The sequence below is a fragment of the Cheilinus undulatus genome, linkage group 5 (genome assembly GCF_018320785.1).
Source record: "Cheilinus undulatus linkage group 5, ASM1832078v1, whole genome shotgun sequence".
Taxonomy (NCBI): Eukaryota; Metazoa; Chordata; class Actinopteri; order Labriformes; family Labridae; genus Cheilinus; species Cheilinus undulatus.
The window spans coordinates 44,049,215-44,073,768 of NC_054869.1; the positions used below are offsets into that span (position 1 = coordinate 44,049,215).

The 24,554-nt window shown below is 38.3% G+C and overlaps 1 protein-coding gene across 1 annotated transcript in view; it reads left to right on the forward strand.

Annotated features, from left to right (window-relative positions):
* hip1rb (huntingtin interacting protein 1 related b) overlaps positions 1-24,554 on the forward strand; it is a 54,305-nt gene that overhangs the window by 21,748 nt on the left and 8,003 nt on the right. Inside the window, exons 2-22 of the mRNA XM_041788184.1 lie at positions 3,155-3,218; positions 5,708-5,850; positions 8,327-8,383; positions 8,559-8,639; positions 9,478-9,554; positions 11,358-11,419; positions 14,624-14,764; positions 14,876-14,933; positions 15,244-15,319; positions 15,582-15,743; positions 15,858-15,910; positions 16,005-16,077; positions 18,454-18,637; positions 18,721-18,809; positions 18,902-19,018; positions 19,698-19,799; positions 19,975-20,169; positions 21,423-21,570; positions 21,688-21,774; positions 22,220-22,327; positions 23,386-23,522. Coding sequence (XP_041644118.1) covers positions 3,155-3,218; positions 5,708-5,850; positions 8,327-8,383; positions 8,559-8,639; positions 9,478-9,554; positions 11,358-11,419; positions 14,624-14,764; positions 14,876-14,933; positions 15,244-15,319; positions 15,582-15,743; positions 15,858-15,910; positions 16,005-16,077; positions 18,454-18,637; positions 18,721-18,809; positions 18,902-19,018; positions 19,698-19,799; positions 19,975-20,169; positions 21,423-21,570; positions 21,688-21,774; positions 22,220-22,327; positions 23,386-23,522 — 2,214 coding nt within the window. The remainder of the gene's footprint in view (positions 1-3,154; positions 3,219-5,707; positions 5,851-8,326; positions 8,384-8,558; positions 8,640-9,477; positions 9,555-11,357; positions 11,420-14,623; positions 14,765-14,875; positions 14,934-15,243; positions 15,320-15,581; positions 15,744-15,857; positions 15,911-16,004; positions 16,078-18,453; positions 18,638-18,720; positions 18,810-18,901; positions 19,019-19,697; positions 19,800-19,974; positions 20,170-21,422; positions 21,571-21,687; positions 21,775-22,219; positions 22,328-23,385; positions 23,523-24,554) is intronic.

Here is a 24,554-nt window from a genome sequence, read left to right on the forward strand (position 1 = left end):
TCTTATGTAATGATGCTGAGGCTGCTTTTCTACCATCATTTATTTACAATGAGTCAAAGCAGATACATTAAAGGAGGCATGGTACATAAAACAGATGGCTTTGTATGGCAATTATGTCACATAACTTTCAGTTTAGGTGCAGATTGGAATAATTGTTTCACAATAGCCCAAATATTTGACATAAAATGTGAGACTTTTTTGAAGATTTCCTTGTTCTGTAAACTGCACCTGTCTTCACAAAGACAATGGCCTGTCTGGTTGATTGCAACACCTCATTAGGTCAGAGGACTGCAGCGTAAAAGTATGTCTCAGCTCAAATATTTTTAGCATACTTCCTTCCAAACAAAACACAACACTCAGCTGAGATCCAAGGCGGGGCACACTACACTGTTTTAAGGCTCAGTGAGCTGAGGGTGGTGTCACAGTAGTCCAGGATTATTGTTCAGTCTGGCTTTAGCTTTGATTGTTATGTAATTGTTACTTTTACAGTGAGATGATGATTGAGATCTTTTTTGTAGGATCTCAGAGGAAAATGTCATGGTCCATGCATCTCATTAGGAGCTTTATTATCATCTAGATGTAGTGATTGGCAGAGTGATATTGGGTTGTAGTTATGTCCCATTTTTATTGAACTATGACTCAATAAAAGGCAGGCAATATTGGATAACTTTTGTAATCACAAAAAAAAAGTCAGGGCATGTCCTGCAAACTGTATCAATTGCACAAAAACATTGGCATTGTTGGGTTCAAAACATTGTCATTGCATTTGTGTAATTTAGGATGCTTTCACTCCTGGAAAAAATGCAGAAATCGTTCCAAAGCAAGTTCCCTCTTTGGCCCAGTTTTTTAAAGACTTCTTATGAGACCAAGGTCTCGTAATTCATGCAGAGGGTCTGTAATGGAGGGAAGTTGTTCTGAAGTTGTTATAAGAAATACATACGAAAAAAAAACAAAAACAAAACAACTAAAAACCCCAGGGTGAAATACAATTGTGCCCAGCCTGGGCCTCAGAATAACACTAATATAAACCAGCTGATCTTCCCCCCCTCATCCCCCTTCACACACACCCCTGCACCCCTCACCTTCTCTCACAAAGCAGCTCATCCATTTTGCTTTTTTCTCTTCCTCACTATGTTTCTGCTTCTGTGTCATCATCAGAAGGCTTTCTTTTATTGAATCACCTTAAAATATATGTTGATTGTTTTGTTTTCACCCCTGATCTGATTTTAAAACAGCTGATCAGTGTGAGAAAGTTCAATTAATTCCTGGTCAGGACTAGCACAGGAACTTTATGGAGTTTTATCATAAATTCATAAAACTAAACAATAGTAGTAGCTGACTTTTGACAAGATAGGCTGCAGAATAATGGGTGGATGTACAGACTTGATGAGAGTTTCTGTGCTGCAAGAGTCAGGAGAGAGAGGGAGAAAGAGCGAGCACACACTGGGCGCACTTCATAGATCACTGATGGCACCAATCTCCATAAATAGATATCTTGAGAGTTAATTTAAAAAACGTGACGGCCAGGTAAAATTTATGTTTGGTCAACGTTGTATATACACTACCTTGATCATATTATCATACAAACACCAGACTGATGTGCAGAGAGAGAGAGAAGAAAACATATGCTCAAAGTTAGACCCCCACGATGTTGAGGCCCTGTGCACTTTGCATAGTCTGCCTATAGGCAGAGGTTGGCCTGTACTCAGGTCTTCATCAGGGCCATTGTCGACTGTGGCTTGCACACATGTAGAGCCTTTACTCTTCCCTTGTTTTCTTTTTTAATCCATAACAAGTTCATTTTTCCATGGTTGAGTTCACGTCATAATCGCTGATTGACCTGTGGTTCCGTAGAGATGTGATAGACAGAACGTTCACCCAGTCATACACCGAGGATTTTTCAAAGCCTCTGCCTTTTCTCAAATGTTTCCTATTGAAGCTTTCCCAGATGGATGTGTAAAACACATCCATCTGGCGTGTCAGGTTAGTGGTTCCATATTGTATCAAAAATATACTGTATATAAGCTGAGAGGGGAGAAGTTCTATCTTTCTTTTGTGGTGTCAAGAAATAAGTCATTGCTTACCATTATAAAAAAGTTTTGTAATTTGCAGTTTAAATATGGATTTGCTACCTGAACATCAGCTTTACAGAACATTCAGGATTTTCAATAAGAAAGGACAGATGATGCTTTGAAAATAAATGTTAGAATAACTTCCTTTTTGTTTGGTCTTGTGTCTAATAATAGTTGATGACAGATATGTAATCTGGCCTACATACCAGTCAAATGTTCCTATGACGTCATTACTGAATAGTCTTGCCCGCAAACTTTATTAAAACTTTACTAGTTGAAATTGGGACAGTCATAATTTAGGATTTACTGTAAATTGTTTATCTTATTTTCAAAATCTACCAGAGGTCAGTTTTTCTTCTGTGTTTAAGTTTCTTCTGTTTGTCGGTTTTTCTTTATGGTAACAGAAAGTTCTTTACTGTGAGTGGAGCACCATGGTGTTAAATGATCACACCAGTCAGTGATCATGTTTCTTTCAGGCTGTGCTGTAATGCATCAGAGGTTCATTGAAAAAGCAGCGATTGTCAGTGAGGATACATATCCAGGAGGTTGGACATGAGTGTGTTTGTGTGTCACTCCCTTCCTGCTCCTTTCAGAGACACTTGTTTTACCTGCTGAGCCGGTTACAGAGCAGCTCGTTGTGTCTTATGTCTTGTGACAATCCGTCTCTTCAAGAATCATATCACGAGGATTTTTAGGCATGTTAACTTTTGATCAATACCTTTTGACCTCAAGTCACTTAGAAGACTTGAAGCTAAATCCACCACTCAGCAGCTATTTGTATTCTTTAAAATGAACAAGGTTTGATATTTATTGAAAGCTTAAAAAGTGACTGTTTTTGGTCTTAAAAAATCCAAAAGAGATCTGGAAGTCTTTCAGCTGCTGAATGTGTACACATTGCACTGTCATTGTTTCTCTGACTAATTCTTTTCATTGTTCTGCAGTCTGTTATCATCTTTTTGACTCCTGCTGTTGCTTAACTTCTCATATTTGTTGTTAGAAGCCCTAAAAGTCATGAATGTGTGGGTAATGAATTAGCACGTACAAGGCCTTACATTAACTCCTCTTTTCTCATCTCCTTTCAGCTGAGCAGCATCAGCAAAGCCATCAACTCCACCGAGACGCCTGTGAAGGAGAAACATGCACGACGTATCCTCTAAAAAAATCCCACCACCACATTATGATTCATAATGCTATTCTGACCATTTTTTTTATCGGCATGTACATTTGCTTCATAACTTGTAAGCTCATTGTCATTCCTGGCTCTGTGTTTCTCTTATTAGACAGAAAAATATGATTTTTCATTGTTTATCTTCTGTGACAGAACAGTTAGGCTAATGTGCAGTTGCATAGCATTGTAAGGATGTCTGTTCAAATTCAGCTACAAAGGCATAACAATATAAAACAGTGGGGAGTTCTGTACAGAGAAAAAAAGGCAATTTACAGGGTAAAGTGAACTGGCCCTTTGTCCTGCCTTAACCCTTCTTGAGTACTGCTGTCAGGTTAGACAAAATCTCTTTTCCCTAAGCTTCTTCCCATTTCAAACAACTAGACATACCCCACTATTTGACTAACTTTATTTATATTTGAATAATTATTTTCTGTGATAAACATTGCCTTAATGAAAGACTAAAGACACCAACACAGGAGGATTTATGAGGATATCTCAAACTCTTTAAAAATTGTGAAGATATTCAAAGTTCATTTGAAGTTAGTGATTTGGCAAATCAACAAAGTGCTTGTTAAGCAAAGGAAAGGGGAAAAAAGGGATGTCTAAATCATTACAATCTGCCCTCAAATAGCTTTTCCCCAGCACTTGGCGCGTTGGCAACACGAGAAGCTTTACATTTGCATGGAACAGTGCAGTAGGACAGTTTCTTTAACTTGGAAAAAAAAATCGTCTGTAGGCTGTTGAGGGTTATACTCATTTATAACAACTCGATCAGGTTGACGAGTTATCACATTAAGCATGATACAAATCTGCAAAGAGGAACGAAGGCTGTTGGAGCTAGCTGCTAATTTTGAAAAATAGACCATATTCCTGTAATCTAAAGGTTCACTGTTCAGACATCAGACAGCTGTGTGAATGATGGAGCTTTATTCTTGCTATACTGTGAAATATTACATTCATGCATAAAATAGAGGATTTTAATATGATTAAGTGTCCCTTTACTTTAATGACAACTTGGAGAATAGAAATAAACTACAATGAAAGAAATAAAGTGTTGGCACCAAACAATTCCTGGTAAAGGATCCCTAAAACCCTAAATATGGCGTAATCTAATGTCATTATTTAACTTCTTTTCCTTGTAACTTTAAGAAATGTAAACTGCCATCAGAACTTTATTGCACTTTGTAAAATATAATTTGTTATGCCAATTTTTAATATAGAAATAGTTCATTTAAGGAACCCAGCTTCTTTTCTCATTTGTCTAGTACTACTTCCCTTGAAAAAGCAGAAGTGACTGATTAAAAATAATGCAATATTTCTTATTAGTGTACTCAATTAACCTTCAGAAGAATTGATAGAATACTCGACTACAAAATAATCTATTACTACAGCCCTAGATCATTTTCAAAAATACAGCACAGTACACAGACTCCTGTCTGTAAATTTAATCACTGTAACTGGTGGGGCTGGGAAAAATGCAGGATTTAATATGATACTACGCACCCTTTCTATAAAACATAAAGTGATCAACCTCACAAATACAAAGTAACCTAATTTGGAAATTAATTAATTAATTAATTAAAAACCTAAAATGGAAATTTTTTTTTGCATGACCTCACAATTCCTGTGTGAACTTGTAGTTTTCCCATGATCTTGTTCTCTCATTTCCAGCTGCTCTGAGCTGTTCTCTGCTGCACAGAGCTTCAGAAATGCATTCAGTAGGTGAAGGTGTGCACCAGAGCAAAACACGGCACACATGCAATGCTGCAGACATTGAGTATGTGGAATTTGAGGGTTACTAGATCAGCATATACATTAATGATAATGTTAGTTGGCTAACATCACAGAACAGCAACATCAACAAATAACATGTGTAAGTCTGCTATTAAGTATCAGTATAGCGATTTAACTTCAGTGAAACATCACATGCTGTCTGTATTAAAATATTTCTTCTTACCTTAGAGCACATGTAAGTAAACTTTTGACTGTTTATGGGTTGAATATCCAGTGCTGTCGTCCAGCGAGTTGAACCTAAATAAAGCACCTTTAATAGTAAAACTTTGCATCAGGAAACGGGATGGAGAATACAGCTGGATAATAGATGGGTCAGTGGACAAATTAGAGATCTAACAAAGGGTCCATTTAATCATTCTGAAAAGACTTTCCTGAGAATATGTACTCTGTAAATTCTTGTGTGTTTTGATCCAGAGTAATGGTACTAGATTTTACTATAGTAGACATAATTTAGTAGCATCAGATAAAGGGAAATTATAATACAGGCAGACAAAGGTAGTTTATTTATTTTAGATACATACTGGTGTAGTAAATGAGGCCTGTCAAAGGGGATGAAGAAGTAGAATATAGATAGGGAAATACAAATGGTAAATAAAAGGTCAAATACTTGCTGTAAACAAAGCCTTCATTTAATTTATCACTCGTTGGGCCTTCCTTAACATCTGAATATCAGGAATCATCCTCGGGACTCACAGGGAGAAGGGAGCGTACACCTTCTGGTCCTACGCACTGGGCTTCCCTCTGGCCAGCAGCTCCATCCTCAGCTGGAAGTTCTGCCACGTGCTGCACAAAGTCTTGAGGGACGGACACCGCAATGTAAGGCACTCTCAACCAAGGTCATTCATTTTATTTAGGTTATGAACCCCCATGTCTAATTTGATTTTAATGCTGGAGACTCCTTTTTACCATGCTATTCCAACAAGGCTCTGGTGTTACGGTTTCTCTTTCATGAGCTGCTAAGTCTGACCTCAGACTGCTGCATGGAGATGATATACACTGTTTTAGAGTTGACATAATTGCGTCACAGCAGTTGTGCATGCATTGTAATGAAAGAAACACAGTGGAATAAGCAGAGAGAAACACAGAAAATTAAGACAGATTCCTGGTGTAAGGGAAAAATGTGTTATAGCACTATAGGATGTCTGAATAGGAATGGGAAAAAAATGAGAGTAATGAACCATCATTTATGACAATCTTTGAAACAAAACACAGATGTTTATGGTTGTTTATGGTCCTCCCAATATCGCTGCAATAAATGGGCACAAGTTATCAAACCAGTTGTTAAAACTCTGAATGAGTATTGGCTTAAATTAGGTACTATGTATTTTTTTGTAATCTCATAGGAGACATTACTGTGGCATTCCAGACAGATAACATTTCAACCAATCCTCCAGGAGTTCCAAAGCACTATTCCATAACAGGAAGACCATTCAGCATTCCCATAAAGCATGGGTAGCGGTGCCATATTCTGTTTTACGCTTGCTACAAAACACACCTCTGATAAATTCCCTAACTTTCATTGTTATAACGTACATTACATTTTCAATCAAATAACATAAATAAGTAAAACTACTACAGCAAACCAATGCAGTTCACTGTCAGGATGTAGTTTGACTAGTTTATGATAACTGATGTCTTGTATAGCTAACTTAGCCTATATGTCCTTTCTGCCAGCCAAGCAGTACGTTGTACCTTTATACACAAAATTTATCTGACAAATGCCAGTATTGGATGTTTCCAGACCCTCATTTAGCAATAGTGCGTGGAAAAGTTCCTACATTTTTACTAGTACAATTTAGAATGTGCATAAGTTAAAAAAAGCGTCCATGTAGATTTTTTTTTTGTACATTTATTTTTATGTCACTCATTTTGATTAAGAAAAACATACATAAAACACAAAAAGGAGGATTTTTTGTAAACCATTATAAAATATTTGACACTTGTGTTTGCATAATGTGCATAAAATCTCTGCTGCTGCAAAAAATTGATTTATTAAACTGGTATTTTGACACATTTCAAGTTAAAGAAATATTACAACTTCTGCGATTAGAAAATTGCAGCAAACCATATTGTGATTTAATCTAATTTGCGATGAATTGCCCAGCCCTATTCTGTTGTGACTGATGCCTGCTCTGGGTTTTTGCTGCTTCTCTGACTCTGACTGGTTGAAAGGGTAGGGGATCCCAGAACAGCTTTACTGTCAAATATACAGTGTCATATTTGTCTCAAAGACCATCCAGAATCCAGAATGAAGTGCTTTAATGCGGACTCTTTCATTTTCAGCGAGCTCTCCACGTTTTACCATACAGGAATGAAGGATTTCAAACTGAATTCACCCAAATATGAGCCGGCTCACTTGGCTTCTCTGAGAAGTCAGAAATTAATCAAGCATAACATTCAACCACTAAAACTCATTTTTCTGTTCAGGAATGCCAGTAAATAACTATAATTTAACATATTAATCAAGAAATATTAATGTGCTTTACCATTTTTTCAGTTTTTTTGTAAATCAGTAAATTTGAAAACACATGGATAACAACAATAATGATATTTTAGCATTGAAAATATCATTTGGGTTAAAGAGCTTCTACATGTTGCTGTATTAACCATTGCAGAAACATTAAAAATGATTTTGGTAATGACCAATGCTGTTAATTTAGGGCAGCTGTGGCATAAACCTTACTTTGGTTAGGGTTAGGGTGATCTAATACATTTGTTAAGCACTGTAAATACCAGCAATAAATGCATAATAGTAATTAAATGGTAATAAAATCAAATATTGTAACTGCAACCTTTCACATTTCCAGACTAAGTGGTCCTGACTCAGATGGTAACTGAAGAGCCCTTTAAACCACTTGGATATTTTAACCTCTCCAGAGTAATAACAAAGCAACAAAAGAAAAGGAAAACCATGAACACCAATAGTTGAAGTACTATGCTGTCAATAAAAATGCTGTAAGGAAAAAAACAAAGTTTTGGAGGTTTTTTTATCCAAACTTTAAAATTTTACAGTTTAAACTGACACTATTGCTGGCTCAGAATCAGGCCTTGTAGACCCCAACAATTACAGAAAAACCCTGCAAAATTCTAAAGGGACTGTTCAGTTGTATCTTATGATAACATTTAAAATGGGTGACTTTTTAATTGTACAGTAAGGATATGACCTAAAGGAATTTTTATTTATTACATTGGTATTTTTTTTTTTGTGAATTGGCAGAGATTGTTAAATGAAAGTTCCCTTTTTTGGTTTGTGTGTCAGACAAGTTGTTCATTGAAGCTCTCACCTGCACAGGTCCTACAAGACTGCATGAGACATCATGGCTCTCTAGTTGAAATTGGGAAACTATGGGTGAGTGCTATCACTTCTGTTTCACATCTTTTTAAAAATGTTTGTTTTAGAGTCCGTTAAAACAAAAAGGAAATAAAAGGTTGTTAATTGGATCTCCAGAAACGCTAAATGCTGTAACCTAACTTTGTTTTTAATAACTATTTTCTAAAATAATTCTTGCTCTTGTGGTTTCTAGAGCAACCTCCATGATCGATACGGACAGCTTGTGGCGCTGTACACCAAGCTACTTTGCACAAAAATGGAGTTTCATGCGAAGGTAAGAACATCTGTTGTGTTGTTTTACACCATACTGTATGTGAAAAGAACTGTATATGAAGACACGCCCATCTGGATTGGATTAAAACTGGTGCATTTGTTTTTGATACAAAACATGCACAAGATAAATTCACTTGATTGTCATCACTGTTGTCTCAAACATCAGCTAGTTCCTCTGTTCTTCTCCCAATACTGTTTTTTTTTTCTCTTTGTGATTAAAGTGCATTCAGAAAGTATTCAGAATTTGCAAAGAATGGCAGGATATCCCCATTTCCAGGTGTGCAAATCTTGTTGTATCATATTCAAAAAGACTTGAGGCTGTAATTGCTGCCAAAGGTGCTTCAGCTAAATACTGAGTGAAAGGTCTGAATACTTATGTCAATGTGATATTTCAGGTTTTTTTTTTTTTATAAATTTGCAAACATTTCTAAAAATTCTGTTTTCACTTTGTCATGATGGAGTATGTAGTGTAGATTAATGAGAAAGACACATTTAAACGACTTGCGTCAGGCTGCAACATACTAAAATTGAAAAAAAGTGACGGGGGGTCTGAATACGTTCTGAATGCACTGTATGTTTTCAGCTTTGACCCAGCCTTGTGTCAGTTAAGAGGATGGTAATGATGCTTGCAATGTAAATTAATAGTGAACTCAATCAGAGAGGTGAGGAGACAAGAGTGGGAAAAGTCCACTGGAGTCTGTTTTAAGGCTTCAAATGCTAATAATGGGGTCGGTATGTCAAAATATGTGGCATTTCTATTTGAAATTAAGCTCATGATTGATGGATAAACAATGTGTAAATGTTGATAAAGCTTGTACTCTAAAACTCTCCCTCTGCAGCACTCAGAAATCCCACCAAACCTGGAGGCCTCAGATGAACTCTTGGAGCGCACTGCAGGAACTGACATCAATAATGTGTGAGTGAGAAAAATGTTTTTTTAATTCCTTTTCAAGGGATATTAAAGATATACACTTCACAAATCAACAAAACACAGATGCATAATCTCAAAGATAACACTAGACAAAAAAAGACAGAAAAAAAGACAAAAATTACATTTAACCCACTCATCAAATCAACAACTCTTCATATGTTTCCCACTTACATTAAATCAATTTTTCTATGTATTTGTCAGGTAATACTACCTTTGTCGAGTCCAGCCAACCTTTTTCTTCACATTTGTGCTTATTCTTTAGTAATATTATTGTTAATGTTCCTGTTGATCTGAACTCAAAACAATTAAAAGAAAAAGAGTGGAAAAAAGAAGTGTATGAATTTAGATCTTTTTAATCTATTTAGATCCTTTAAATGGGTTTTGTCTTTTCTGTAGTAAAATGATAAAACAACCAGTTTTGATAGTTTTTCAAAGTAGAAAATATTGATTTACAGTGTTGAAGAAAAGTTGAACGACTATTATTGAAGAAAAGATCCTAACATTGTGTCTTAGCAGTACGTAAGCCAAAAAAAAAAAAAAACTAATGGAGAAACAGCAGCAGGCAGGCATACAGCCTTGGTCACTGTGATGGGAAATTGGTCTCTTTTGAGAGATCCAGATAATTTTGCTCAGCTCAGTTGAGCTGGTTCATCATTTGGATGGAAGGGATGGAAGAAAGTAAACTGACACTCAAATGGGAGCTAGCTACTATGGCTCACATTAAAAGGCCATTGTGTTGCACAGGCTCATTCATGAACAGCACATCATTTCTCAGCCACAATGTTTATACGGTAGATAGTACATCACCATTTCAATCAAAACATTTTTGTGAGAAAATGAGGACATTTTTTATGTATTAGAGGCTCAACTTGCCTCTCAGCTCAGTACAGGGCTCATCAAGACTCGTCTTCCTTCATCTGGCAAGACAACGCTAAACACTAGAAGGTCTGCAGGACTGAGTAATGTGTGATACTGATTACCTCCATGCCAGGTAAATCAGTTAAACCATGAAAAAAAAATCACTGTTTTGTAAAGTGAAGATAAATGCAGTGCAAAGGTCCGTTTAGAACTGTTAAGTACTAAGTACTTTCCTTAGTTCCAGTTCATTCCTAATGGCTGTCCCTCATTCCTGAACCCCAACTAATATTCATCTTCAGTAACTGAGTACTTTCAGTTGAGCATATATCTTAGGAGTTATTCAATACAGAATCATGACTCAACCATTACCTACCTATACATTTGTTACTCATTGTGTGTTCACTGATGTAAAGTAAAGCATCATACTGAGTGACTCAGTGCTCATTTGTTTTGTTATTATTATAGTTATTATGCTCCTTATTATTAAATGTTACCATAAAATCAAGTTGATTTTTCCACTGATGCTCACTTGCATTGCATGCTGTTAGGACACACTGTCATCCAATCTAATCAAACTCGTAGATACCAAACTCTGTCATTAAATATCTTGATAAATGAAAACAGATTAAACATTTTCACCTCATTTTCACTTTATTCCTTTAATAACTGGCTGTCTGTTTAAAAAAAAAACTTTCTGAATTCATTTAAGTCCCAAATTGTGCAAATCTATGAACCTGAACCTTCATATTTTGAAAAATTCCCTAAAATCTTTCCAGCTTACCATCCCAATCACTGTCTGTCATAAGCACCACCAAAGCAGAAGAAACCACCCAGCCCTGCCTCTTGTTTAATCTCACAGGGTCACATCATCATTGTGTCTCAGTGGGGCCTCTTTTCTGTCTAACCAAGGTATCGACTTCTCTCCTGCAGGTTCCAGCTCACAGTGGAGGTGTTCGATTACATGGACGCAGAGCTGAAGCTGGCGGAGACAGGTGAAAAACAAAACTCCTCCCACCTTTCCTCATCAACTCCTCCAAAGAAAAGAAACTTGAGCTGGCACAGAGGGCTGCTGCCTGCTGACATTATCTATTTATGTTCAAAGCCAGGAACCCTTTAAAGAAACATTAGTGTTAGCCTCTCTTACTGGCCTATTTTCACATCCACTGTCCCTTTAGAAAACACTTTTTCAACCTCATGACCCAGTTTTAACTCACTATTTCCTGCTTCCCAATAATGAGTTTAGACTAATGAGGAAATTCCTGCAATTAGAGGACATTTAGTTGATTTCCGTCAGTTAAACTGCGATGGCATGCTTCTCCTGGGCGTGCAGGGTGGAGGCTTGGGATCATGTTTCAACACCAAGTTGTGCAGCTCTTCTCTGAAAGAAGTTAGATTTGCAAAATAGATAGATTGGCCAGACTCCATGTCTGTCATCTAAAAATGACTGTACAAGGTCTGAGAACGGACCTTACAAATCAGTGTGATTTTAGGAGAATAAGGAGGTAGATATGGACAGAGTTCAGTTGTTCAGTAAGCCGATAGCAGTGGTTGCCTCAAGTGTGGTGCTTAGCTCAGATGTAGCTATTGTATAGCATCAGTTTTAAAGAATTAGAACATTTTCTTTGAAAACTAAAGAGCAAAGAAAAGTACCAGAGCTCTTCATGACAGAAAAGATGTTTTGGCTCTTCTCTAGACCATCTTCGGCATGAGTTTGCAAGAGTTATGGTTGGATTTTAGTTGTACTGTGAGCATTGTATATACTGACAGGCCTTGGCATGAGATTTATCCACCAACAAGCTCCTCCATTCATAACCTGTGACAGTGCCTGCCTACTGAGGACAGGTTACTACTGGAGCTGCGCATGCGTACTATCTCATTTTGTCTTGTCTCTCTGATTGGCCTGTATTGAATGTGACAGACAGAGCATATGTCCAGTCCCCTTCTGAGAATTCTCTGAAAAGGTCTGCCCTTCTGAAATGCTTTGTATGGGAGGTTTCCCAGATAAATGTGAAATAAACTCCTTGCAATGAAGATATATGAAACAGTCTATCTGGCATGTCAAGATACTTAAGATATTCTCTGAGTCTCAGGAATATGTTTTTTGAATCTTTGGCATGAAATTTTCATTGCACTGGGCCTCATGCACCAATAAACTCCTTTTTTCTTTAACATTTGCTCTTTGGAACGATAGAGAAGTATTAATTAAGTCATGAGGCGGTTCTTAAAGTGTAAGTTAACCCCCGGCTCAGAGCTAACTCCGCCCACCTCTGTAATTCAAAAATTGTCCAGAAAGTGAGCAGTTTGGTACTGAGAGGAGGGAGGGGAAAAGGACGGGGTTTTTCAGCAGAGAGGGGAGTGACAGTGATGTCCCCTTGTCAGAGAGAGACACAGACAGAGTCCCACAACCCTGCTGCCTCATAGTGATCTTTTAAAGTGGAGGAGTTTTCCCCTCTAGAGTCCCCTGACAGAGGCTTTAGTGTGGTGGCGGACCGTGGTGGTCCTGAGCACTACCTGTTCGGGTCGTATGCTCCAGCAGCGAAGTTACTACAGCGGGAGCTCTCAGAGCCGTAGCAGTGCAGGAAAGGATGGGAGTGGTCTTGGAATGGGAAAATTAGTTAGAGGCAGTAACGCTCCACCTACCGATGGTCGGTTTCTACATCACATAAGCCCCACCTTTTCAGAAAAGATTTTTCAAAGCAGATGTCTGTTTGAGCTAATTAAAAGCTGTGAAATTCAGATTTTTATCAGTTTGGTGAAAATTTCAGCTATAACACCAACACTTATGTGTATTATTATAATTCAGTAAATTACCTCAGTGTACAGATGAAAAAAAAATGTTAAAGTGTTCACTACCTCTTGAACTCTGATGAATACCATGTCTTCCTGAATTCAGAAAGAAAGGCGTGTATATTTTCCCAGATTAGCACAGAAAAACTCTTAAGCGCTCACTAGAAGACATTAGACTAAAGGGTCATTGTCATTTACACAGTTAAATCAGGAGAGCAACAATGAAATTCTTATGCTGACCACATCATTTTTAATCACTGGTTTATCCTCACAAGAAGGATTTATATTATCCTTATGCTGTGCCATGTATTACATTTCAATGAGTGCGCTCTGTCAAGGTGAATGCGATGCTCAGCGTGCTTTCTCAGCAATACTTACACAAGGTCACATGAAAAAAAGGTTTGAAATCAGATTCAATTCATGGCCTGTATTTACATTTTCCTCTTTGTGATCCTTACATTAAAGTGATTATTTAAAAAATGTTTTCTTTTTTGGTATCCAATTTAAAAATGAAGATTCTCAGCTGAGTATTAAAAAACAAATGGTACACAGATTTTTAATAATTAGTAGATTTTGTTCTTAGGTAGAAGATGTCCAAATAAAGAAAACTTTGAAAGTCAGTATGCTATAAGGTGATTTTTTTCCAAAAAATTGTTGAGGCCAACTGTTTGCTTGTTGCAAAAAAGAAATGTATGGTCAAATCCAGAATATAAGGTTCGCCTCTAATTCCTGATTCTGCGCCCTATATAACAATATGCCTATGCAATCAGTATACCACTATAAAATGCTGAGATTTCTATAAGTGCGTGAAGCTGGTGCAACAATTGAAATTCCCCCAGATCATTGTGTATTGCAATCGACCACTTCACTGCTCAGAATGTGCTGGAATACAAAACAACATAGACTAGCCTGGCATTGTCTAATACCACTATTTAACTGCTTCTCTCCTTCATTAAGTCATACCGTTGCATTTGAACAAAACAGGGAGAATAATGCTAAGAAAATAAACCTTGTGGTTTGGCTGAAAACACTCCTCTGGTAGAAAAACACATGTCAGGTGGAGGACGGTGAGCTGTGTCCATACAACAGAAACAGATTGTACTCTAAGAGCGTCACAGCTGCACAGAAACAGCATGTTGTGTACTTTGCTGAAAGAAATTGAAAATGTCACACAGGAGGACAGTTTAAACCCTTCTTTCCTTTGAGAGACTCTAAGGTTATCATGGGTGTTGAATTTTGGATTTCACAGTAGCTTGGTAAGCAAGATGTACAAGTACTAAGAAAATTGAACCCTTGCAGAGTAATTCCCCCTCATCAGGATTATTGAAGGAGTGTTTTAAGAACAGCTGGTATTTGCCCATTTGGGACATTTCACATGGATGTTTTACTCTTCTCTGACTTTTCCACAGTGATCCGACAGCTCAACACATCCATTGCCATCTCCACCCTCACATCAGGCCAGTGTCGGCTGGCTCCACTCATCCAAGTTATTCAGGACTGCAGTCACCTTTACCACTTCACTGTCAAGCTGCTGTTTAAGCTGCACGCCTGTAAGAACAATTACCCCTTTAAATGCAATGAAACCTTTATATTTCATGATTTCTTTTATGTTTTGTAGCATTGCATAGTAATGAAATGTTGCACCATGTTTGTGATATCAGGTCTACCTGCTGACACTTTACAAGGACACCGGGATCGTTTCCATGACCAGTTCCACAGGTACGGCGCGCACACCTCCAGGCTGTGACTGACCCAATAGAATAGAACAGAGAGATTTGTTCCATTGCTGAAGGAAGTGTGCAAACATAATCCTGCCTCACCCATTCACCACAGCTCTTTAAACACATGCAAATGTTCCTATCATTGTTTTCCCTATCCATCCTTTGTGATGTACAGTTTGTGTCGCCATAGCAGAAAACAGATGATGCCATTTAAATGCTTTTTAAATCATATGTGAGATATTAATATATTCTGTACATGAAATTCTGGGACTTGTGCATTTCGTAATTTGTGGTTCTCTGTCCTGTAGCCTTAAGACGTTCTTCAACAGAGCCAGAGACATGCTGTACTTTAAGAGACTCATCCAGATCCCAAAGCTGCCTGATGTAAGAGCTCAGAGAGTGGACTTTAACGCTGAGTCACAGCCTCTATCTTCAGTGTCAAATACTTAAAAAAAGTCTGTCACTGCTGACGAAGGCTTCAGTCTATAACCGTCATTGATATGACTATAGACAGCTATGCACTGTGAAAATTCAACACGAATCTTCATAAAGGACTATCATATCATGCTCTTTCAATATGTATCATTTTATTTTGTTTTTTTTTTATGTATTCTCTTTAACCACTATTTCCTTTCTTCCTTGTCAGTCTCCTCCTAACTTCCTGCACGCAGCTTCATTGGCGAAACACGTAAAGCCGGTGGTGGTGATCCCTGATGAGGATGAGCCCGAGCAACAAGATGATGATGATGATGATCCTGAGCCACTCATCGAGGTCAGCGACTCATCCAGCATGCAGTCACAGCCGCAGGTAAGACTCTTCAGTCACAGATGTATGAGTCAATACAGCCATCAACTCAGTGACTCATTTACAGTGATGTTTGATGCACTTTCTATCATTCACGATTTGACTTTTTCCCTGCAGCCGGACATATTTGATCAGACGTTTGGACCTCCAAACGGAGGCTTCGATGACAGGTGAGTGATGTATTTTTTCACAGTTTCTTGTGATTGTCTCTGTTCAGTACACTGTCTGAGCTCACCATGACTCCATGTTTTCTCTTTCCTGCAGGGATCTCCAAATCGAGAGTCTGAAGCGGGACTTGGAGTTATTGAGAGCTGAGCTAGAGAAAGTCAAAGCTGAGGTAAGATCTGTTGGACTGAACCACCTGGTGCTGAGGTTAAGATTTTTTAGGAAGTGGTGTGACAGTCGAGGCCATGATTATCTCTGTGCAAAGGAATCTGGGTCATGTGTTGGGTGGATAAAAATGTTGCTCCTAAGGTGTGAAATGTGGCGAGTAACCTCTGAATGAGACCAGGGAGTTTTGACGTCACAAATTCCAGCTTGGTTTCCGGACGTTTGCTCATGATTTTGCTGCATTTTTGTTGTTTTTTTCACTTTTCTCTGTGAACCCGAGTGAAAGAAAAAAGCTGGGATCAACCAACAAGCTAGTGGAGCTGTTAAAACGTAAACAATAGGAGTTAACCCAAAATGAACAGCTGTTGATGTAGATAGTTGAAAATCAGCCTCAACATGTGTATAAGTGATTGCAGTTCATCTCGGTTTCATCTGTCCAAAGAATCTGATTGTAGACCAGACCTGCACCTTGTTGTTCTTATTTGCTGTTGGGAGAGCATCTTTTGATTGTAGATTTTGACAATGGTAACACTGACTGCCTCTTGAGTTTTCTTAGTTGTCTAGATGATGTGAACGTTTTTTCTTCACTAAGGAAAGGATTCTGAGCCGGCCAGAGCATTCTTTATTTTTTAAAACTGTAAGAAGTTCTTGATTTGACCTCTCCTGAATTTTTGTTAACATTCTGTTAGATTGAACTATATTTTATTTTTCAGCCTTGTTATGTCCTCCCTTTCTTGAACTTCATATCGATAAATACCATGCTCCACTGAAAACACTAACAAAATTTCCCAAAAACTAACTAACCATTGCTCTGTTAACAAGACACCGCCGTAACACTCTGCATTACAAAAATAGTCTAAAGGCCTTTGCACAGAGTCTGTTTTTTTCATCCAGATTTTTTACATGTTTGGCTTATCCCCCTCACTCTCCTGCCATCTCCCTCAAACTGAACCTTCACTTTAAACACTGTGATTTGTTCGTGTGTTATGTGCATATCAAGCATAGAAATATAACACATAAAGGCATACATTTGTAGCTTACTCACAGAGACTGAATTAAAAAGCTGTTCTTGATCTTTCCAACCTGGCACAATGCTATGTCACATGAGCGGGTGCTGTATGAAGATCTCTGTCACAATGGACTCAGTGTGCACTGTTTGAGTGCGTGATGTTTTTCAGATTACAGATAAAAAAAACACATCTGAAAATTATGGACCCATTCTTTCCTTTACTGTCAATTGTCCCATATTAGTCCTCATGAATTGATGATCTCGATTGTAACCAGCGCTAAAACAGTACAATCCAACCATGGTGGTTTATCTGGTGTAGTCCTGAAGAAAGACAAAAGAGTTCACTGTGGATAGTCCAGTGCAGCCCTCTTCTCGTCTATGGCTTTTCCCATACTGCAGCTGCTGATTAGCCAGGACGCTCCAAGCATGAACACCCACCAGGGGAAGTGAGATGGTGCTCTCACCGTTGGCCCCAATGATCCATGCCTTCCTGCATGATGTGATTCTGTGTTGAATACAGTTCCACTTCATCAGAGAATTACAACTGGCCTAGGCCTGTCTTTCTTCTTCGCTGCTGTTTATGGTGTTTATGTGGCTAAGCTGTCTGCAGTTCCCTATGTTCAGTTTCTTTATTACCCTCAGCAACTCAAAATCCTTACAAAACTGTTAATTTCCCTACATAGTTTTCTGTAGATCAAACAAACAGCTTTGCTTGAGCACAACCCCAGCACTGAACCAGCAGTTTATCAAAGTAAGATTACTTTGAGTTCATAATAAAGAATTTTTAAAGGATTTTTACAATATATCTTCTAGGTATCATAAAATATATTTAGTTATTCAGTATTTACATATTTGGTAATTTTGGGATATTTTCAGCTGTACATTCTGGCTGTTACTATTCTTATCTTCAGATGTCTGCTTGTGAAACCAACCAAAAATAGTAAATGCTGGCTAACAGAAACTCAGACTTGGATGCTATTTCAGTACCAAAGGTTTACTCACACCACCGTCTCTGTTATTTTGTAATCTATACAATCAAATGTATCGAAGCATTAGAAAACTGCATCTGTTTCACAAGACAGCAGCATAAGAGAGGGATGAATCCATCAAAAAGTGCAGAAAAACTCCTGCACTCTGCACCAAAACATTGGCAACATTTTGGAATTATGCAGAAATTGCAGTATTTAGTAATTAGAAATAAGTTGTGCTAAGAGCTTAGTTTTAGGAGTTGGAGCCTTTTTTTTTTGTAGCCACACTATCAAAATGATTATGGATAACGTTTGACTTTTAGAAGTACCATATCAATGTTTCTGGAACAACCCTCAGTGTACTAGATTATCCTAGAATACAGATTTCTCTGTGCTCTTTTAAAAGGCTCAGCGCTACATCACACAGCTGAAGTCTCAAATCAACAGCCTGGAGGCAGAGCTAGAAGAACAGCGTGCACAGAAACAACGCGCTCTTGTGGAAAATGAACAACTGCGCATGGAGCTGGAGGCTACACGCCGCCGAAACCTTGAACATGAGAGTCTACAGTCCACCTTCATTGAAGCAGAAAGTGAGACACAGTCAACACCTCCTCTCATGTTTACAAAGTTTGGCTAAATGTGTACAATCACGTCTGTACCTGTGTTTGTGCAGAGAGAGCGCAGGCCACAGAGCAGCGCTACAATAAGCTGAAGGAGAAGCACACAGAACTAGTGTCGAGCCACGCTGAGCTCTTGAGGAAGGTAAAGACACACTACAGAGGCCAGATGTGTGATTTTAATGAGATGTCATCGCCTTCTCTGTGGTAACAATAAGCTTGTTAATGTGTCCACAGAGTGCCGACACTGTGAGGATGCTGTCAGCGACACAGCAGACCCAGGAGGAGGTGGAGAGGACCAAACAGCAGCTGTCGTTTGAGGTTGATCGAATAAAACAAGAGGCTGACATGAAGGTTGGTGGAAAAATACTTCCAACTGATCAGAATGATAAAGATTCAAGGGGCCTGCAGATCACGTATGGCTCAGGATTTTGATACAAGTAACTTTGTATGTCAGTGACACTCAAATTCATCATTTATTCATCAATCTGAGTGATCATCAGTAGTAAATTTTAAGAGAACAGTGTCACACTGATTTAAGAGTCTTTTACATCCATGCTCCATCTCCTTGGCGACAGGACAATGATTCCTACAACACTCAATAACAAATCTAGTGGTCTGAAACTCTGGCCATGTGTTGAACTAAAGTTACAGTAGATGAAATGTGAATGCTATTTGCCCAGGGCTGTATTTCCTGTCAGGGAATTGCTGTTGCATAGTCTTTGAATGTCCTGTGCATTTGTGTCAAGAATGCTGCTCTCTTTAAAATTGTTTGAAAAAATGTAAAAAATAAAAAAACATTCTACAACAAAAAAGTAAAGTAGGATGTATTAGTCAAGGCATGTTTTTAATTAGGGATGTCAAAAACAACAGCAGTGCTCAGTGTTAATCCAGATGGTTAAAACAGTCCTGTGGTACACCTTGTTTTTGTTCTCAGCCTTCTGTAACAACGATGCTCATCATCCAAACTTGCCTTTTAAAAAGTCTTAAGCTAGCAGTGCTGAATCATGTTAAAATGTTTTTGTTGCTGTAGTTGGAGGAGCAGAAGTTTGAGATGGAGAAGCTAAGGAGGGAGTTGAATGAGAAGATGGCAGAAGTGACACGGATCAAGGGAACTCTGCAGAGCAGCGAGAAGGTGAGTTTTCTCCTGTAACAACAGAAAGGATACAACATTTAGTATTCAGTGTTCACCAGCTCTGTTTTTGGAGGCTTGAGGCACTTCACACATATACGCATGGACTTTCTAGCCGACACTCACGGCCATCTGCCTCTTCTGGCTTCCCCCATCTCTCTCTCTGTCCCTCTGCCAGACTGCAGAGCAAGTGAACAGCTCCATGACGGCTCTGCAGGCAGAAAAGGAGCGTCTGATGCGGTCTGTGAGCGAGAAGGAGGCGGAGCTGTCGTCTCTGCGGCAGGCTGCGCAGGTGCAGGAGTCGTCCCTTGTGCAGGAGCGAGAGAGGAGCAGCAGGGAGCTGGGCGAGCTGCAGGGCAAACTGAAGGAGAAGGTCAGTGAGGACAGTCGAGCCGAGCTCAGCAGAATGAGCAGCGAGGCTCTGCTAAGAACATCCAGTTTTATTCAGTAGGATCTAAAGTCTGCTTCTTTAAGATAGAGTGAAAGAGAATCGTCAGTCATCCTAAGGGTGACTGTGCAGTTTTGTACAAGTTAATGCTCCCAAATCACTAAAAAATGATGCACAGACATTTATTTTCTCTAAAGACTAAAATTAAACATGCAGTTTTTATGTGGACTTTATATTGCACATCTACTCAAAGTTTATGTTCAGTCACTTTTTAAGTCATTTTAGATAATATCACACGACAAATGCTCCTCTGTTACTGATCTGTGCGCTTTAATCAAGATTGTTTCATATAAACTGATAAGCGTGTGCTACTGTTTTGTGGTACCTCAACATCTGTTTTGTCTACTGACTGTAACAGCAGCATGGATAGTTGGATTAAAAATGTATACAGCTGCTGATAAAGGTGCCTTAATCAAACACTTCTTAAGTGATTTTGAATTAGACATTTTTTGCCTGTGTCTAATTATTTCCAAAACAAAAAAATGAGCGTCTGCCACATACAGTGTTTTCAGAAAGTATTTAGACCTTCTTAACTTTTTCCCATTTTGTTTTTTTTCCAGTGTAATTCTACAGTTAAAAATTTTTTTTTTATTCTCATCAATCTACTCTCAGAACTGAATGGTAACAAAAAAAACAGAATTTACATTTTTTTTTTCAAATTTGTTAGAAATAAAAAACTGAAATATCACATTGACATAAGTTTTTTTTTTAGACCCTTTGTAAAAATACTTGCTGCTGCAGTTGTGGCGTCTTGTCAACTTCTGTTTTCCTTAGATTTTTTTGTTCTAATTAAGGACAGATTGGTTCTTAGTACTGCAGCACTGCTTCCTAGTACTGCAGAAAAGTGTGCTGCATTGTAACCTTGAGTATGTGTTCATGAGCACAAAAAGTGAACTGAAGAGTTTTTTTAAGCTATTTAAATTGATCTTTGTATAAAAATCTCTGTAGTTGTAACTAAAAACTGTTTTGAATGTTGCAGACAAGCACACGTTTCATATGCACTCCGTGCTCTGCAGTGTATTAAATGTAAAAGATCCATCCTTTATAAAATGTTGTTACTGGGCAAAGGTTTGACGTGTCCTACCCTTTATCTGAGAATAGACCGATGAGTTATGTAAAAATTTGTGATCAAAAATCTGTTAATGCCGATGTTTGGCTTTGTGTCTGCACACGTGTAGTCAAGTCAAGAGGAGCAGCTGAAGCAGAAACTCCTGGAGGAGCAGTTCGCTCTGCTGCAGGGAACCATCACAGAGGCTGAAAACATCATCCAGGACGCTGTGGCTAAGCTGGATGATCCTCTTCATGTCCGATGCACCAGCTCTCCAGGTCAGACCAGGCAACAGCTGAAAAGCATGTTCATTTAACAGAGTATATTTTTATATTGTGGAGACTTAAACAAAGCTTAAGCTTTTGTTTTATCCTTTGTTTGTCCTAAAAACACAGATTACCTCGTCAGTCGGGCTGAGGCCACGCTGGGCTCCATAGACAAAGTGAAAAAGGGTCATGCAGATTATCTGAGTAACATGAGGGGTGAGTTTGTTCTGCTTTTACCTCAGAGTTGATCGTTCTGACCCCTGGCAGGCATTTTTCTGATTATGTAATACAAATTTGTATCGGTCACTTTCATATTGAATACCAAACTAAAGTACTAAGAATTATTATTGCTTTAATTATATATGTTGAAGGACTATGTATGCTATTAAACCTAAGTGCTGCCATTTGATGTGTTGTACCTGATTCAGCCTAAAGCTAATTTAAGTCTGCAGGGAAGGATTTGTCATTAGTAGACACAGAAGAAGGAGGGACTCCACCCTCTTCTGAAAAAGCAAAGAAAAAGATACAAAAAAGGCATAAACAATAGTCCCACCATTCAGTATAACTAGATAAACCTGGCTCTCCTTTGCTGTGTTTTTTGTTAATGTGGCATTATGCTCTCTGTCTCTCCCCCTCTCTCTTTCTCTGCTCCTGTAACCAGATGCTGGAGGGCTGCTCAGAGCTCTGACCCAGTTCTCCCACTTGGCTGCGGATACAATCATCAACGGTAGCGCCACTGCACACATGGCGCCCACTGACCATGCAGACCGTAAGAAATATCTTAGATTACTCTCTTGGAATTACAAGCTGTCACATCTGTAGCTGTTTTGGTGCCACCCCCTATCCCCCAAACCGTTCAGTAATATTTACACATTTTAGTGATGTTATATCAAGATTATGTAACATTATGGTACAGACCAGGGGTCATCAATGGTATTTGTGCAGGAGGCAGCTTTATTTTTGATAGATGCTGTGGGAGCCAGACTTTCAAAAAAATAGAAAAAATAATTTATCTGCAGTTGTTTCTGATGATACCACTCAGTATGCTCCATATTCCTTTTATATTATTTTCATTTTTATCTAATAGTGTGGTATAATTATCGTTCTTGCATATCCTGTTAATATTCATTAATTTATTTTCATATTTCTTGTAATTTTATTCTGTCTCTTTTGTTCTGTATTTTATAAAGAGTCTATAGCGAGCATTCTTTTTTTCCCAAGCATTTTGAATACCCTTAGTCTTTTCAAGGTTTGTCTGCATATTGGGTCCTGTAGCTACCCTTTTTACACTCTGTCTTATTTTTTTTTAATTGTGTTTATCTTCTGTGGTCTGAATGAGAAGCTGTGGGGGGCCTGATGTGGCCCCTTGGGCTTCCAGTTGATAAAATGTCAAAATATGCTCATCAGACTATACAAAGAGGCATTCAGAAGTACTTTCTCTGTTCTCAACATTTTATAAAAGTCACCAGTGAGCAGGGTCACACTTCAAACCGTAACACTGATATTTACTAGCATCAGTTAGCCAATAAGTTGCTTGTTACAATTCAGACTTTGCCACGGAAGATCCTACGATTAAAGTTTCATTAAATGAAATACTAACATTTCTAAGCTTTACTTGACTTTCTTTGTACAAAATGTGCACTACAAAGATTACCATGAGGAATTTTTCAACAAGAGTATTAATTCAGTACCAGTATCCAGTAAGTAACATGCCCCTTTTGCCGTTCCAGCTTGAGCAGAACCAAATGGGACTGATTGTGAAATATATGTAAAAGGTCTATATCATGCCTCATACTGTAGCTAATCATTGCTCTTTTACTCTTTCAGGTCTGACGGAGAACTGCAGAGGCTGTGCCAGTGAAAGTCTTCAGTTCTTCAATGATCTAAAGTCCAAGACCTCCCTCCAGAGGGCAGACCCGGCCTCCATCCGCTTAGTCGTTCAGAAGATCCTGCATCTGGGCCAGGTAGGCAACACTAACTCTAAAATCTGTTTTATTTTTATTAAATGAGCTCTAAAACACTTTATGGCCTGCATTTTTCCTTCCTCCTGTATGTGAACAAAGAAGAGCAGAATCTGCATAACAGAATGATTCACTGACAGTCTGTCGGTCTACTTTCATCTCTCTCTGCAGGAGATTACTGTTAGATAAAAATATAAATGCAAATAATACCAAATTTTCTTTCACTCCCTCATGGTCAACATCTGTCCTCCTGCTCTGTACCCGAGCTGCAGTTTAGAACCAGAAATGCTGCTCCTTCTCTCCTGCTGAGTCTGCGGATTGTGCATTAACCCAAATGTGGGTCATCTGCAAACAGAAACACAGCTGCTGCATTTTATATTATATCTAGCTCTTTTGAAAAATACTCCAACCTTAACTTATTACTTTGGATGGCCACATGACTGGCTGTCAGGAATCAAAACAGTGATTGGCAAGTCTTAAATTAATTTGATACAAAAAGAAAAATTCACTGAATTGTTCCTGAGGCTCCTATGGAGAGTCTTTATCATTTATGAAATGGACTGAAATTAACAGTAAAGCAAATTATGACTTTAACATATGGTTGAAAAATGAAATTTTTAAATTGCAATTTAAATATTTTGCAGCTGAGGTGTTCTGGCTTACATGTCAGACACAGATGTAGGAGTAATTTCATGTTTGAGTGTAGAAATCCCAAAACTCACAGTCAACAATGATTTAACCCCCCAAGTCATGTTTTCCAGTTGAAATTAGAATAATAATAATCAAATCAAAATTGCAATAGAAGTCAAAATAATCACAATTCAGTTTTAACCATCTGGATTAATACTTTAGTTCCAAATTGTTCATTCACACCATCAGTAACAGTACTGACTGTTTCTGTGTTATGACGTTTATATTTGGGAATTCTAGTACAGGTTTGGGGACATACTTATGCTTAGGTCATAAACCTTCATGTACGTAAAACTGTTGTACACTGTTTGGTCACTGTTTGGTTCATACCTCTGTTTTGGGGTC